The sequence below is a fragment of the Corvus kubaryi genome, unplaced genomic scaffold (assembly GCF_017639235.1).
Source record: "Corvus kubaryi isolate FWS band 111438036 unplaced genomic scaffold, C.kubaryi_AGA036_p1.0 136, whole genome shotgun sequence".
Classification (NCBI taxonomy): Eukaryota; Metazoa; Chordata; class Aves; order Passeriformes; family Corvidae; genus Corvus; species Corvus kubaryi.
Window position 1 is genome coordinate 1,356,752 of NW_024580670.1, and position 17,119 is coordinate 1,373,870.

The 17,119-nt window shown below is 48.9% G+C and overlaps 1 protein-coding gene and 1 long non-coding RNA gene across 3 annotated transcripts; one reads left to right on the plus strand and one right to left on the minus strand.

Annotated features, from left to right (window-relative positions):
- Window positions 1-623: 623 nt before the first annotated feature.
- Window positions 624-13,732, minus strand: EDEM1 (ER degradation enhancing alpha-mannosidase like protein 1). 2 transcript variants are annotated; one of them, XM_042013327.1, is made up of 12 exons: window positions 13,316-13,732; window positions 12,527-12,599; window positions 10,899-11,002; window positions 9,924-10,095; window positions 8,619-8,802; window positions 7,931-8,105; window positions 7,274-7,394; window positions 6,695-6,865; window positions 6,036-6,109; window positions 5,211-5,307; window positions 4,299-4,484; window positions 624-3,395 (listed from the first exon to the last, which is right to left on the minus strand). In XM_042013327.1, the coding sequence occupies exons 1-12, from the start codon at window positions 13,693-13,695 to the stop codon at window positions 3,306-3,308; spliced, it is 1,827 nt and encodes a 608-aa protein (XP_041869261.1). In that variant the 5' UTR covers window positions 13,696-13,732; the 3' UTR covers window positions 624-3,305. The 2 variants fall into 2 exon arrangements, with proteins under 2 accessions (XP_041869261.1, XP_041869270.1); XM_042013336.1 differs by lacking the exon at window positions 13,316-13,732 and adding an exon at window positions 12,686-12,789.
- An 82-nt stretch (window positions 13,733-13,814) lies between these two features.
- On the plus strand, window positions 13,815-15,133 carry LOC121657542. The gene is made up of 2 exons (XR_006013663.1): window positions 13,815-14,197; window positions 14,300-15,133. It is a non-coding gene; the product is annotated as an uncharacterized LOC121657542 (long non-coding RNA).
- The last annotated feature ends 1,986 nt before the right edge of the window (window positions 15,134-17,119 follow it).

A 17,119-nucleotide genomic window follows, 5' to 3' on the forward strand; every position in this document is an offset into this window, starting at 1 on the left:
TTCAACAGGCATTTCCTTGGAACGTGGAGTTTGATCAGGAGACACAGCAAGCGTCCTGTCAGCTCCAGCAGTCTCTGAACCAGGACTACAAACCAGGAAACAACACAAGAGATAATGCCAATCAGAGAGAAAACAAATCCAGGAGGAAAAGGCAGCAAAAGAGAACCCATAAATCAAAGTGATGGTCAGACAGCACATTTCCACGTTCCTGTTCTCAAACCCAGCATGAGCTGTTTCCCAGGGTGGTTATCCACAGGCTGCAGAGAGCCCAGCAAGGCTCTTGGTGCAGAATTCCCACCTGAACCAGGTGCTTCACGGACTGATTGGACAAAGGATTGGGAATCACAGCAGGGAGGTCAGGACCTGCTCACGAGGCTGGGTGCTGCCACACTTCATTTATCCCACATCACTCCCTGCTCTCAGCTGCCCCCAAATCCTCATGGACAGAAAGAGGAGCGGGGGAGAAGAAAGAGCCCTGTTGTTTTGGGGTGGGGTGGGTTTAGTCCCCTGCAGGAAGGAGCCATCCCAGCTCAAACCAGGTGAAATCCCAGTGTACAGAAGGTGCAGGGAGATCCCCTGCAAGCCTTGCAAGAACCACCCTACAAGACAAACACACATCAGAGTAGTCAAACACGCTACTTTTTAATGTGGATCTGCAAAATGCAAGCCAAGTGTTGAAAATTCAGGACATTTCATGCAAGCACATTTGGTCCTCTTCCAAGTTTCCCTCCTCAGTTAAATACTTCCTGGATAAATAACAATTGAGCATACATGGCACTTTTAGTTAGGAAAACTTGATATTGCACATGATACCAAGAAATACAAGAGTCTGTTTCAGCAAGTGATTCCAGCACTGTTATCAGTTCCATTTTGATGCCATTGACTTGTACAAAAGCTCTCATTTTAGTGCATAACAGGAGCCCTGTCCTTACAGAGTAAAAATGTACTAAAAGCAGTTTTAGAGCAAAGAGGAAGAAAAGTTGGCTCCTGAAGGAACACAAGAGTCTTTTACCACCAGCTTCCTTGAGGATAAAGAGCATTTCTGTGGAAAGATGACTGTCACATCACCTGGCAACAGAAATTCCAAAGCAATTCCCAAGGGAAGCTGACCATGTTTGGCTGGAAGCTGCAATTCCTGCCTGGGCTGCTCCCATTCTCAGCCACCTTTCACTATTCCTGGCAAAAACAAGGAAACAAGGATGGCAGAATTGTTCTGCAACTTTCTCTCAGTCGTGGAATTCTCTCTGGAAAACTTTGGAATGGATTCTATGCATGATCCTGGGCTGGGACCCTCCCCTGGGTTCAGGAGTTCAGAAGGCACAAACACATAGTGGTGAGCGTGACACATTCAGGGAGCTAAACTGGGAGTCAGGGACAAACCAGGAGCAGAAGAAGCCACCACCACACTTTGGGTGTGTCTGTCCTGGTGTCCTGTCCTTCCTGTGTCCTGTCCATCCCAGCACTGCCACTCTGAGTTTACACAGCCAGGGTGGGATGCTGCACTGGGCTCCCACCCCACCACTTCTCATTCCAGAGCTGGATGAGACGTGCTGGCCCAGGAGCAGCATTTCAGAGCCCAGATCCCTGTGCCTCCTGGGTGAGCAGAGGTCCCCCCTGCCTTTGTCCATCCTCTTGCCCTTCCTCACCCTGTACTGGCTGGGAAGCACAGCCTGAACCTCTCCCAACACCTCTCTGCATCACACCACCCTGAATTCCTGTTTTCCTTTAAACAGGTGACTCAGACACTCCAATAATACATTAACAAAGCCAATTCTACAGGAGCTGGAATCACCAGCTGCTTCAAACACTAAGGCAACCCATTCTACTGCAATAATTTGGGAAATTTTAACCGATTTCCCTCTCCCCCCCTCCAACCCTTCAGCCCTTCAAACACACACACTAAGACCATGAAGACTTGATGATTTTTTTTTTTTTTGCCTGAACATAAGATTCAACTATCATGGAACAGAAGATCCTATAACAAAGTCCCTGAGATGCATCTGTACATTAAAAGATTTCAACAATAACCTCTCCAGCACAAACTTCGTATTTATTAGAAATGTTTTGAGTTGCAACACGTGGTTTATGAAAACCAATGTTGTTTTAAGAAGGTGAAAATACAGCAGATCAAGTTGCCCTGGTATTTAAGCCTCAATTTAAAAGTCATTAACCCAAAAATAACATTTTACTATTTCAACTGTAGTCAAAAGTTAGAAGTATATAAGCAACGGGGAACCACTGGAAAAAACCCCCCAACTTGTTATATTTAAGAATGTTGTTTTGGCCTCAGTTTGTTGTCATCCCTCAAGCCCTTAACTGCTTTCTTCCCAAAATTTCATAGACAGATATTCTTCCAGGATCTTAAAAGACAAAAAAGGGAAATCATCTCTTTTTAAGTGACTTTGGGCTCCACTGTATTTTGCAACCAGCTCATCTAAAATACTTTTCCATCTTCCCAAGGAAGCTCAGTTTTCCCTGCTAGTGAAGAGAACTTAAGGCACTAACACAAATCCTGTCAGGAATGTGCAACAGTTTGTTCTTCGTGTACTGTGACACCAGTTCTTAGCAGCATCTCTCCTGAAAAGGCACTAAAACATGGCAAACAAGGAAACTTTGGGAACTTCTGCCTGAGTGGCTCTGCAATTCCCCCTTCCCTCCCCCCATTCCCTTCCAAAAAGGCACCTGGATTGGTTTGATCACTGGTTTCTGCAGCTACAGGCTCTCACAACCCTGCGTGTTCTATCAGCTGTGTGTGTGAGGGATATCAGACTCTACCAACAGCTTTTACACCACCAGGAGTTATCTTTCCAAGAGTAGATAGAGCAGCTTTGTTTCAGCAAACCCAGTGGGTTCCTACCTGAGTAGACCTTAAGGTTGTGTATTGCTAGTCAGAAAAATTCAATAATTCAACTTGGTGTAAAAAATTGCACTTTCCCCCTCCTTCCCCAAGCCAAGATCACTTCAAATTAAACACCAGACCCTTCTCTAGAGGGACATTTGTAACACAGCCACAAAGAGGTAGCTAAGTGGCACAGGCCAATTTGCCTTCTTTTTCTTTTAAAACATATTCAGCCTTCATTTGCAACCAGATTTTTCATAGGAAGTCCTGAAACAAGAGCTGTGTGTTCGGGTGGCACAGGAGGTTACCCCAGCTCGGAGCACTGAGCTCCATCTCCTTTGTGTCCACGGCTGACCACAGGCCCAGGGGACACCTGGGGCACTCAGCCTGTGCAGGGAGCAGCTGAAGGGGGAGGAATGTCTGCAGAGGAATCCCAGGCTCCTCCAAAGTTTCCCTGGAGAGTCCCTCAGATCAGTCCCACCATCCTGTCGATCTGTCTCATGTAGTTGCTCTTCAGGGGCAGCAGGTACCTCCTCTCATCAGGGACTCTGTTACACTGTTAAGAAAATTTAAATATTTTTAAAATCTCAAATCCAAACCCAGGCAATCCCATCCCTCTGCAATCCTTTCAGATCCTCCCAGTACAGAAAATTGTATCAAATAACACTTTTTATCCCAAGTTTCCCTCATTCTTTGCAGACTTCCCCACAAATCCCATAAATGAGCAGCAAGTGTTTCCTCAGTGCAGGCTGCAGCTTCCAAACATACAGCACAGCTTGTTGTGCAACTGAGATTTCCTTCACTATGACAACTGTGAATGTTTAAAATAATGCTCTTTTTCTGGAGTTTTGGGGGGAGGAGGGAAGGAACCACACCAGAACCTACCAGCAGAGGTTTAAAAACATTGTTCTGTAACTGCTCTAGTGGAAGGTGTCCCTGCCCATGGGGGTGGAATGAGATGACCTTCAAAGTCCTTTCAATTCAAACCATTCTGTGATGCCCTGATTAAAACCAGATCTGTTTTGGTTGGTGATGGGCACTGGAGCTCACAGCTCTGGGCTCAGTTGAGGCCTTGCTAAGAAAGGTCCCCTTTACACCCCCAAAACCACCCTGAGGAAGACAAAGCTTGGTTTAAATGACCCTCTGCTTCTCCCTCTCCTCCTGACAGCAGCACTGCAGAGTTTTAAGGGCAAAGGGGAAGGGAAAAATAACTGGAAATAAATTAACAAAGAACAAAAAAAATTGCTGCAAAATACTTCAAAGGGGACAGGTTTCACTCTCACCACAATCCCTCACATGATCCCATTTTTGCTGCTGCTGCAAGTGCTTTTCACGGGAGCTTCTCAGATATTTAACATGCCTAAAGGAAATTGTCTACAGTACCACTTCCAAATGGCTCTTTTTGTCCTGCCTGCCCCTCCTCCATCCCCAAGGCAGGAGCAGCCTGTGCGTTCCTTACGTTGGAGCTGAAGTTGGCTGCCTTCAGCTCCGTGGGTTTGGTTTTCTCGGCGCTGTCCTCCTCTCCAGGGAGGATGTCTTCCCACAGCGAGTTCCGGAAACGCTCATCCACAGACACGATGTGGCCCTCAGTAGTAAACATGAACTTATTCCCAGATTTATGCACTGGATTCTCTTCATCAAACAACTAAACGAGAGATGGGAGAGACAGTCATTGTTGGTGTGCAGCACCCTTCATGTCCCAGTAATGAGGAGTTGCAAACAGGTATTCACGCATTGAAGGAGCACACAAAAACACCTTTTAGTGCTAAATAATGCTGGAGCAAATGGAAATAAATCGTCTTAATGCAAGGGATTGATCTGAGCAGTTAAAAGAGGAGAGCAGAAGGAAATCTTTGCACACAACTTGAAGTGCCCTTATTTTCTAAGCTGCTCTGTGAGGCACTTCTAGGCTGGCATCCACTCAGTCATAGATTTATTTGGTTTTCTGCACTAAGGGAGATTGAGAGCAGGGGCTTAGGTAATGTCAGCCCAAATGCTTTCTCCTGGGAGTGCCAAAGCCCGGTGGGGAGAAAGCAGAGGCTGCTCCAGGCAGGAGGGCTACAAGCAGCAGTTAGCTCAGAGCTGAGCAGCAGCTTCCTCCGGTCCTGTCCCCTCTCCTTTCCAGCTCTCCAGGTTCAGGAACCACAGCTGGGCAGCTGCCCAACCTCAGAGACTGGGGTGAGGTCAAAGCAGAGGAGCACAGCCTGAATCACTCCCATACACAAGTCCTAGAGCCCAGCAGGTTGTAATTAATGACGTCCCACCCCCAGCCCAACCCAGTTTAATTAATAATTAATAATCAATAGCCTCCCACCTCCTCACTCTAGCATGTTTGTGCACAGTATCTTGGCAATGAGGAACACACACGTACCAGGTACAAGTATTTACAGGTTTCACTGAGAAAAAAGCTCTCCATTCGATCCTCCTTCGTCTTCTCCACCACGTGGTGCAACGTGGCATAGCCACACCTGCAACATGGAACATTGGTTTGGCTTTAATTCCCAGCTGTCCTGCTCCCAAACTGCTCCCCAGATATTCCTTTACTCCAGACCATTCCAACTGCCAGGGGTGAAGTTCAAAGGGAACAACTGTGTTGTGCAAGCACTCATTGCTTATTAGTTCTGGGGTCCTGAGGGGTCTGTGATCACCTGAACCCCACTCAACTGCAATGCTTGACCTGGCCAATCATTACACATTGGTTACAAAATGAGTCAGTTAATAATAAGGAATAAAAATTCACTGTCTTCGCTCTGAGTCTTGCAAGAGGTTCAGCTACTCAGTATTAAAGTCAGGATTCACTGCTGCTGTCTTGAACTGGAAGCTGATATGCAACAGCTTCTGGCTTAGGGGGCATCCCTCAGTTCAGCTCAACACCACGAGGTGAGAAATAGTCTTGCAGGATCCCTAGGAAAAATCCCAACTACTATTTTCAGCAGCTTTTAGCAGCTGATAATCAACAATGCATTTTCAAAGGCAGTTACAAAATTCTGAAGGTACGAAGTTGCCACTGGACTGTAATTTCATTTTCAGATGGGAAAGAAAGAAGTGCTCAGTAAGTAAATCACCACTTGTGGCTTTCAAGGAGGGTTGGGTTTTCTGGTTTACCTACATGTGGCAGACTGGATTCTATATAATATTTGTATAATAAAATGTAGGTATATAGCACTGAGAGAAGAAAAAAACATTGAAGACTGACTTTGCTTTTGTATATTTTTCCAAACTCTGCAGAATATCCATTCCCACATGAAGGTAAAATGGGTTCTTTGTGGCCTAAATAAGGAAGACAGACAAGAGTTAGAGTCAGCAATTTTGAAATCTTGTAAAAATAACACAACAAAGGCCTATTGGTACCAGAGTCTTGTGTATCACACAGCAAATTTATCTTTATAGGAGCATGACTTGGATTAGCCTGTGCAAGCTTCTCACATTTGCTTTAGTGCAATCCTAAACCTGCAGTAAATCCAAACTCTCTGATACCTTCCTTGTAGGCAGACAGTTATTTTAGTTTATTGTATCTGTGCCTGGACAGTGTTGCAAGGAAAGCTGTTATATTTACTACAACAATTTTGGTTAAGCAGTCACAAGTCTCTGCCTTGCAAAAATTGCCAGCACCTTTTAGAAAAGGTTGTTAAGTGTTGTTTTTGCCTGCCTTAGAAAAAAGGCTTTTTTTGAAGCAATCAGCAGAGCAACAACATTGCACAACACCGCAGTGCCTGCCCAGAGACCTCCACATGCCAACAGGCAGCTCCAGGGCTGCCAAACTTCAGCTGGCCAGAGGTCAGGGGGGGAAAAGTGACTTTCTGAACAAAACCATTTTGGCCAAGCCACGGTTTGTAACTCAGAGAAGTGAAATACCTGATAAAGAAGATATGTGGACTCCACCAGCTCCGGCCTCAGTGGATAGAAGGGAACGTCTGGGGCCTGCAGCTGCCAGTTGTACCTCTCTGGGAGAGCTCCATAGCGTTTCCATATGGCATAATAGAAGGCATGGAGACAAATGGCATCTTCCACATCTCCTATCAGCACCTGGGCACAACAGCAGCCAGAGACACACACTTAATGCTGCCAGCCAGCAAAGATGAGAACGTGGCATCTAACACAACTCTCCCCTCATAAAACACACACAAAATAACCCCCCAAAAAAGTGCTAATGTATTCATTCTTTGCAGCAAAAGCTTTAGCAGAGCTCAGCCTCACAGCACAGAATACAAATCTGAGGTTAAAAGAGGGATGCTGAGAGTCTCTCAGATCCAGCAGGGAGCAGGCCAGGCCTCCCCACATTGTTGAGTTAATGCAGAGCTGAACTGAACTCTTATCAGAGCCACCAGATGCAAACCCACAGGTGGGAGCTCAGCTCAGAACTGCTCAGACTCATTCCCAGCCCAGGATTAGGATGAGCCTTTCTACTTGGCCTTTAGCAGCAGGAAAGCTTACCTGCAGTCCAGGGAAAAAGGCTTGCAGAGAGTCGATCCAGGTGTTCATCAGCTGGCCCGTGTACATGTTCACGTTCACGTACAGGGGAGGGTCACCTTCTCCTTCATTGCAGGCCTCTCGACTGCCAGGGAACAAGAGCAACATGGAAATGCCTCTGCTTGAGGAGAGCACAGTGCACTGCCACCAGCAAAGGCAAGGAGCCACTGCTTTGCTGTGCTGGGCTCATTTTGAAAGGAACCAAAACATCGGTCATGCTCTCAGAGAAGTTAATTCATAAAGGGATGTATCCTATCTTAGAGCTCTGCCAGCAGAATCTCTACCAAAAAGTCATGCTAGGCAAGATCAGGCCTTCAGAAGAACAAAGCAGCCAATTTAATACATTTCCTTTGCAGTGCCAGACTTTTCTCAGCCTTAAATGGGACAGGAACCAGCTTGGTTTCTCTGCACCCATTTATAAATGGGACAGGAACCAGCTTGGTTTCTCTGCACCCGATCGGTTGCTGAGGAGTGAGGAGACTACCATGAAAATGAGATTTTGCTTCTTCAAGTAAAGAGAACACAGATTTTCTGGGGCATGACACAAAGCACTATAAACAGTGTTTCATCTTGCTGGAGGATTCACTGCTCCAGGAATTGATGCTGACACAAATCACATACCCTCTCCTCAAGTGGTTCTGAATGTTCTGATAGGCAGCGTTGAACATCTCCAGGTCTTCCTTTTCCCCAAAGAGGATGTAAGACTTCAGCAGGTACTCATAGAACGAATCTGACCCTGCTCCCAGTCCGCTCTGCTTCCCAACCCAGTGACCAGTCTGGATGTTCACAACATTTCCTTTCAGAACAAACAAAAAGTTTAGTCTGAGGTTGCTGAGTACATCAGAGAAAACCAATCCAGTCAAGACTTGGGGGAATATTACACATTCAGAAATTCCCAAGGAGGAAGGATCAAAGATTAACATCAGATAAAGTGTTACAGTGGTGGATTCATCTGAGGAACACCCACACACATGCAGTTATTTTAATTACTTTTAGTCATCTGCCAATCTGAATTACATTAATGGGGACACAAATCAGGGCCTTCAGTTCCATCTCCCAGTTTTGTGAAAAATTCTATTTGAGATGTGTGTGCCCTAAGGAGTCACTCAGAGACTCCATTTTTCTTACAAAACCCCACAGTGCCATTTGTTCAACACAGCCCCTGGGCACACATGGAGAAAGTGACTGAACAGCTACAGACGGAGCAGAAGGACAAAGTTTAGGACACATGAAGGAACTGCAGGCTGCTGGCACAGCCTGAGGCAGGCTGAACACAGAGCCAGTGGACACAGCAGCACCCAGACATTACCCAGCAGTCCAGTGTTATTGCTCCTGAGGCTCCACAGGGCCTTCACAGCTCTCCTGGCCACCCATTCGAACGTGGAGTCACCAAGCAGCCTGCTGAGGATCCCAAACTCCACCAGCAAGGATCCAGCTCCTGCTGTGCAGGTTTCATTGTGGCTGTCTGGAGGAACCCCCTTCTTCAGGTTCACCTGTGAACAGCGACAGTGCCAACAGGGACAGGCAGGCTGGCCCTCAGCCAGCTGTGCTCACAGCTGCACCCTCACACTTAGGAACAAGCCTCTTTGGTGGTTTTTGCACAATATGCAGCATGGAATGTCACAGAGAGAGAAAACCAGCCCATTGCTGCTTGGAAAGCTTTCCTGTAGAATTCCTGAAATTCTTCTTCCAGCTTTATAGCATCATGCTTAAAGTGGGCAATCCTGTTTTTTCTCTTGTACTTGCTAATCCTTGCAAGCTCCACTCCACTTTTTCATGCTTTCCCCTAAACATTCAGGCTTCTCCTTCTTTGCTGCCCCTCAGTTCGTGCTCTTGAAACCAAAAGCTTCCTTAGTGGATGCTCCTCCACTTCCCCAGAGAACACAGAGCTGAAGGGAAGTTACACCACCCTCAGCTGCTTTACCAGACCCTGAACAGAAGTGAAAATTCATGTTTCTACAGCCTGACAGGTCTGGAGGAAAAGCAGTGCTGCTGTCTCCAGAAATTAAGAGCAGCCAGGCAAGAGCTAATTACAGTTTTGCAGTTTAGGGTTGTTCCAGTAGAAGTGACAGCCTTCTCCTTGCCAACTGCATCTGCTTAAAACAAGAGGCTGCAGCATCCAAGAATCCCAAAGTATTGAGTACCCACTGAGCAGCACTCAGGAAAATTATAAATTCCAAGCCCAGTATGATAAATATTTCAGAAGAGTTTTATTCCAATACAATTGTTTTAGTAGCAAGTCACCAATAAAGTCACTTTCCTCAGCTATTTGCCTTTACAGTGTTTCTTGTTAATGCCAGTACTGTTTGCTGCTGTGTGACACGGGGCAGGGAATGCTCCAGCCAAACAGCACAGAACCAAATGACTCCTGACCTACAGGGAACAATAAACACAGTGAAAAATCAGCCCAGGGAAAACATTTACCAGACAGAAGGAGCAACTTGTATTGCCCATGTCACCAAAACTTAGGGCAGTTTCCCCTGTGTCATTTTAGAATAACTTAGAGCAGGCTCAATACCCCAAGTGCACATAGAAGGGCACAAGATTTAAGTTGTAAGACAGGTGAAAAACTGCTTTGAGTCTATTTCCCCCCAGGGCTGCTGTGTCCACTCACCCGAGGGTAGGGAATGCCAGTTTTGGTGTTCTCAAAGGCTGGGAGCAGCCTCACTGCCAGGTCATGAGCCAAATGCAACAGCTCATTGTCATAATCCTTGATGGTCATGTCACCAAAGGGCTGCTTGGTGTCTGTGATTATGATGTGGGCAGACAGCAGGCTTCCCAAAACCCTGTGGGAAAAGGAAAATTCAGGTTTTCAGTCTGTTCTGAACTTCATTTGTCACCTAAACACCTTACTGGTGTCATGTCTGTCAGAATTATTACTTTGTGCTCCTTACAGGCACTACAGAAAATGACCCATGGTGGGGTTTCCCCCACCAGTAGTGAAAACATGTAGAAGTCATGCTGTTGTCAGCCACAGTGTACCAAAACCTGGTTCTGCAAAATTTACCTAACCCAGGAGCTCTTGTAACAAGGCTATTTAGGAGGGAACAGCTCCTTGGCCCTGCAAATGGCAGGAAGGGTGTTACATAAACTTAGTACTCAGCAAAAAGAATGCCTAGCCAAGTGAAGCAGGAATAAACACTGTTTGAGACACTCAGAAAATGAAACCTTTTAAAATCAGACAGCATCTAAACCCATTTCCAAGACAGATGGGTCTGTTTTGCATCTGAAACGAAAGTGAAAGTGAGCAGGAGTCCACGAAAGAAAAACAGACCCAGGAAAAGCTGTCCCAGGGTTGTTTGTTGTGCACAGATCTGAGTCTCTGCTGCAAGAGCAACAACAAAAAAGCAGAGTCTGCACAGAGACAATCACTGACTCACTGCTCCAGGGCACACAGCACTGATTAAAATAGTTTCCAATATGAAAGGATGGAATATTTTCATAGAAGATTAAGAAACAGCTTACTTGAGGAACAATTATGGACTAAAGCCTGCCAAAGACCTCATAATCAATGATTTGACTTTGCATTACATACACCAGGTCTTTAACCGTGTTACTGCTTTAAAGACAGAAACTCAGCACCACATACCTGATTGTTGCCTCAAAAACTTGGACTGTTGAGTCTTTGTCAAAAGAAACTGTGTCAATCACCAACTTCACTGCCTTCTGGAATTCAGAGGAGTTTCCCATCACCTTTTACAGAAAAACAAAGCTCTTTTGTACAATTGCTGCTTGGGGAAGAGGGCTGGAGAAGAGAATGGCAAGTTCACATCTTAGACCAGCAGTCAGATTTAGCACACTGAGTGTTCAAACTGTCTGAACTATTGATCCAAGAGTTAAGTTTAGCTTGATGCATAACATAACTTGCACAACAATGAAGTCTGATTTGATGTTTATGTGACCAAAGGCAAGTCCACCCTATCAGGTTCCTGACCCAACACTGCACATCCAAGGGTTCCCTTGTGCCTGCTTCCTACAGGTCTAACCTAGGAAGTGATTTCCACTGCATCCAGAGACAGATGTAAATTCAGCCTGAGCTTTAAGGGAGCAGCAATGTGGAATGAAAACACAGGTTCCTGCTTGCCTGAGTTCATGAAAACACTTGGTTTACAGGGACCATACCTAGATTTTTAACCAAAGCACCAGGTGCCAGCTCTCCCCATTACCAGACGCAGTGGGGAAGCACCACATGTTTCATTGGAGCAATGAGGAGCAGAACAGGCTTCCCCCATGCAGCAGCTTCTCAAACACAAGAGACTTGAGCAACTAGAAGCTTTATATTTGAGAAAAGACCTTATGCACTGCCCCACTGGTGGTGGAGGACAGAAAGGCACCATTATCAGCCACATAGCTGATCACAGATCCCAAACTTCTCTTTCAGTAAAACCCAGCATTTCCCCCACTTCTGCTTTCAGTTCTGCTCCGAGCTGCCCTGCTCAAGCAGCTCCTCTCCACTACTGCAGTCCCAGGGTAGAATAGGAAGGGTTTGATATCCCAAAGTGCACAAAGCACCTTCTGCACCAGAGAAGATACACATCCCCCATGGCTCCAGCACACCAGTGAGCGCCGACACTCCAGAAGGCACAAACCTGCCCTGGCTGCACAGGTGAGAATAATGAAACCTACTGGGGTCACTGAATATGCCCAGGGAGGGGGCTCTTCCTCATGACCCCATACCCTGGTACTACTAACAGAAAACTGAGCTGCTCCTCACATTATCTTCCAGTTTTATCAGAAATGCAGGGGACAAGCAGCTTTATAGGTTTTCCCCTCCTTCCTTTCACCACTCTTCACACAGATCTGTGTGTCAGTCAAGCCGTCTCTGCCAAGTGAAACAACCAGAGCTCTTCCAGTTATTGTGTACACAAGGAGCCCTCCTCCTGATGGACCTCTCAGCAGTCCCAGTTCAAATCCACCCATCCTGAGCACCAGAACAACGGCATATCCCAAAAGATAATCTCGTCTGAACCTTGGGGAGGAGCTTCAAAATTTCCTGTCTCCTCTGGAAATCCCTGCTGACACATCTCCAGCTACTGTCATTCTCTTACCCCCGTATGACACTGCTGGTTTGTGATCCAGCTGTTAGCTTGTGATCCAGCTATTTGCCACCACACACCCAGCCACGCCTTGGGGAGCACCCCCAGCCAGGGCAGTCCCTGGGGTGACCAGGGCAGGTTCCAGGGTGACCAGGGCAGTGTCCTCACCCCAAGGACTCACCGCCAGCGTGTCCAGCGCGTCGATCAGCGTCAGGGAGTAGTTCCCCAGCACATCATTGATGTTCAGGTTGGAGCTGGAAGAGCAGAATCACAGAACCGTTAGGGTTGGAAGGGATCTGTGCAGATCATCCAGTCCAACCCCCTGCCCAGGCAGGGTCACCTGGAGCAGGTGACACAGGGATGTGTCCAGGTGGGTTTGGAATGTCTCCAGGAGGGAAGGCTCCATGACTCCTTGGGCAGCTGTTCCATGGCTCTGCCCCACCATGGAAAAAAGTTTATTCCAGTACCTGAAGGGAGACTACAAGAAATATGGAGGGGACTGGAGTGACAGGACAAGAGGAAATGGCTTCAAACTTAAGGGGAGTAGGTTGACATTGGATATTAGCAGGAAATTGTTCCCTGGGAGGGTGGGCAGGCCCTGGCACAGGGTGCCCAGAGCAGCTGGGGCTGCCCCTGGATCCCTGGCAGTGCCCAAGGCCAGGCTGGACATTGGGCCTTGGAGCAGCCTGGGACAGTGGGAGGTGTCCCTGCCATGGCAGGGGTGGCACTAGGTGGGCTTTAAGGTCCCTTCCAACCCAAACCATCCCGTGATTCATACAGAGGTGGAACTTCTTGTATTTTAGCTTATGGCCATTACCAACTGCCCTGTCGCAGGGCAGCACTGGGAGGAGGCTGGGCCCAGCCCGGCCGCCTGGGGGACAGACACACGGAGCGGTGCCACCCCGCGCCCCGCGCCCACCCCGGCATCCCACGGACGTGCCCACGGCCCCGATCCCCCGGCCGCACTCACGGGTCGCGGCGGTCGGGCCCGCGGCCGCGACAGTGCAGAGGGTCGAGCTCGTCGCGGGGAAAGGCGTGCTCCATGTAGCTGTCGTAGCCGAACACGAACATGCCCCGGGCCGCGTCCCGCAGCCGCGCCCGCAGCTGCGGCGGGAAGGCGCCGCTGTAGCGCCGCTCGTACTCATCGCCGCCCGCCGCCGCGCCCCACAGCCGGGCCTCGCGGCCCGCAGAGCCCACGGGCGGGCCGGGCAGCGCGGGCGGCCGCGGGCCGGGGCAGGGCAGGTGCGGGTGCAGGCAGAGCCCGCGGGCCAGCGCGGGCAGCAGCGTCAGCAGCGCCTGCAGCCCGAGCCGCAGCAGCAGCAGCCCCAGCACCACCGACCGCCATCGCATGGCCGCCCGCGCATAGCGCAGCGGCGCCGCCCGCGCCCTGCCGCGGCCCCTTTAAGAGCGGACAGGAACCGCGGGCCGGAGCGGCGCAAGGGCCGCCCACGCCGCACTGCTATTGGTGGAGCCGGCGCGGAAGGGGGAGCGGCCGCCGGCCACAGGGCGCGCGGTGTGTCACTCAAGGGCAGCGCCCGGCCACCTTAAAGGGGCGGGGCGCGCGGGGCTGTCGTGGCACGGCTCGCGGCCGCGGCTCCGCCCGGGCGTAGGGTCAGGGCGGGACCGGACAACGGCGCGGCCTCCCCGGACAGAGCCGGGCGATGGGCCCTGCTCCGGTGCCGGGCCCTGCCCTGCGGTCACAACCACCCCCGGAGCGCTCCGGGCTGGGGCCGAGCGGCTGCAGAACTGGGAAAGGCCCCGGGAGTGCCGGTGACAGCGGCTGGACAGCAGGGGGAATTTACCTCCATGGAAAGGGGCTGCCCGGGGAGGTTTGGAGTGCCCATCCCTGGAGGTGCCCAAGGAAGGGCTGGAGGTGGCACTCAGTGCTCTGGGCTGGGGACAGGGTGGGCATCGGGCACAGCTGGGACTCGATGATCTTTTGGGTCTTTTCCAGCCTCAGCGATCCTGCGGTTCTGCGACACGCGTGACCCGCAGCTCCTGCAGCCCAGCCCCGCTCACCCCACGCGGGGCACTAGAAGACCCTCGGCCTACCCTGGGGCCACAGAACACGGCAGGGAACAAGCCCCGGCGAGGGCAGGAGCCGCGCTCCTCGGGCAGCAGGGAACTGGGGTGGGAGGAAGCCAAGCCACGCTGCCGGGCCAGCATCGTGGAGGAGATGGCCACAGGGATTTCCATCGCACAGTGCCAGAACGCACTGGACAACAACGTGGCAAACGGAGCAGCAAGGTGTGACCGCAGCACTGGTGAGCCGGTGGGACGGGCTCGGGGAGAGCGGAGCAGCTCCGAGGCAGCTGCGGGTCGGAGAGCTGCAGCAATAGAAGAGCCGACAAACGCCAGGTGTAGGTGTGAAAGTGAACACACTCCGGCAGTGCTGGCAGTACCAAACCCCTTGAAGATAAGCGAAAGAACAGAAAGCAACCACAGCTGGGGGAAGTAAAGGGGAGACCCAGCTCCGAGCTACCCCAGCAACCTCAACAGCATCCGAGTAAGTGGCTGTGAACAGGTCACTTGTCACTGAACTGAGCTGCCCTGTTCACTCTGGTGTTGCATCCTTTTACCAAAGTGCCTGATCTGTTCCAAGGAAATGGCACAGAATATGAAAAATACCCACACAGGGGAAAAAAATAAAGGACTTACTACGCATAGACAGACAACCAGACAATAATGATCTGTCTTCAGCCTGTATTGTAGTTTGTAAGTGAGATCTTTGTTTTCCAATTATTTTAACAGAAACAGTAGAATGAATAAATCTAAACCAGAACAAGTATCACACTCACTGGTCCATCCACACTTCTGTACACTGACGTTGGACAAAGTCCTCTAGCTTGGTCAATCTTTCAATTCCCTTCCTCAGTCTGCAGAATTAATGGATCTTTTAAATGTTATTCAAACTAAGAAGGGGATTCATTATTTACTCTAAATAAAGAGGAAAATTTCTCCTTGTTGCAAAGGCTGAAGTATCCAGACCCCAAGTTAACACAATTACACAAAAGCACCATAGCAGTTTACTTACTCTTGAGACCTGTGAGAACCAAGTTCAGCTTTAAACTTCACACACCACAACATTTTCTTGCTCTACTGATGTATTTGCTGTTTGTTGAACGATATGGTTTAGAAACTTCAACCCAATGGGCCTTTTCAGAGAGAAACACAAATGAGACCAACCAATGCTTCCAGTACCAGAGCAAAAATAATCAGAAATGGGAATTTCACAGCCTGACCTCCCAAAGTTGCCCCCACTGAGCACGAGGTTTCCAGTCACTCTCCAGATGAAGTTACGTAGTTAAAGCTACCCAAATGCTTCCCACAATTAGGTAATGAAGGTTCTTAGATATTTCTAACAATAATAAAAGCAGTTGTCCTACTACAGATGAATATGCAAAAAAATGGTTTTCAACAACACTTTATTGAAGCACTTCAAAATTATCACAATGATAGATGTTGCCTTTAACAGAATAAAACCTGTCATGTCGTAATTAAAAGGCACTAATCCTGGCACAAAGGTCTACTTACCCACCTTCCACTGGGAGGGAAATTAAAACATCAAGTATTTCACTTCTCCTTTTAAAGAGTATGTGCAAAGCCCCTCTGAGTGCCATTCTGTGTTTGCCATTGGAGTGACACACAAGAGAAAACCCCTCTGTTTCACCAAGACACTTTAACATCCAGCATCTGCAGCCCTAAAGCAGCAGAGCACTCTCTGAAGGGTTGTGGTCTGGTGAGACAAGCTGTTCTGCACTCACTTTTTGGGAACTAAAGCCCTGAAGCTCAGGCACTCACACATCACTTCTCCTTTAACACGATTCACTGTCCGTGTCAGCTTAGAAACACAGCTTGAATATCCTGCTTTCCACCCCTTTTTGGAATCCACACTATCAGGGTCAGTGCAGGAGCAAGGCAGGGGAGCAGTGCTGGGCATGCTGGGGGAGCACAGTTCCTGCACAAAGCGAACCAGGACGTGCCATTGCACAGCCATGGCAACGACAAATGAAACCTCAGGGAAGTTAAAAGCTTCATAATCCTGCTAAGCCATATCTCAGGTTATTACAGATCCCTGCACAACATTCCTAGATTCAACAGAGAGACTGTTCGAGGCATTTTCTTTGGCCTTTTCTTTTACCAGAAGGTGAAGATGATGCAGTTTGATATGTCAGCACCCAAAATCCTTCCAACCTGCTTCCATCAAGATGCAAAGAGAAAACATAAATCATTGAGAAACTGGATTATTGTTCCATGAATCATGGAACAGCTCCACATTTGTGCATCTTTCCTGTTGCCAAGTGGTGGGACAGGCCTGCTCTGTGCAGCTGCCCAGCCCCTCAGCTGTCCCTGGGTGATGAGAACTCCCCTGCTCTGTAATTGCACTTTAGGAACCACCATCCACACTGAAGCTGGGAGGACGTGGACACTCCAAGGAAAACTGTCCCACAGCCAGAGCTGTGGGGGCAAGCACAGACATTCCTCATCTCATCACTGATGCTCCAGGACCACTCACACTGAACAGAGCCACCACCAAGGACTGAGAGCTGATTTCAAGCCCCAGGACAGCACCCAACGCCCACACCCCACGAGGTCACACAGGTAGGACGTGCTGTCTAACTTCATGTATTCACCATCATGAGTTCTCTCTGGCTCAGTCTGCCTTTTCACAAGAGCTGCTTTTCTTAATATGCCAACAGTCAAGACCTATATCAGAGGAGTTTCAGGACTATGGCTATTGATGTCAAGTGCAGTAATTTATGTAACTAAAATG

Coding starts and splice junctions, on each gene's coding strand:
- EDEM1 (XM_042013327.1), bottom strand. CDS start 13,695: ATGCGATGGCGGTCGGTGGTGCTGGGGCTGCTGCTGCTGCGGCTCGGG. Junction 12,600..13,315: donor GGGCCCGACCGCCGCGACCC/GTGAGTGCGGCC, acceptor CTGCTCTTCCAG/CTCCAACCTGAACATCAATG. Junction 6,866..7,273: donor CCTTTTTCCCTGGACTGCAG/GTAAGCTTTCCT, acceptor TGTTGTGCCCAG/GTGCTGATAGGAGATGTGGA.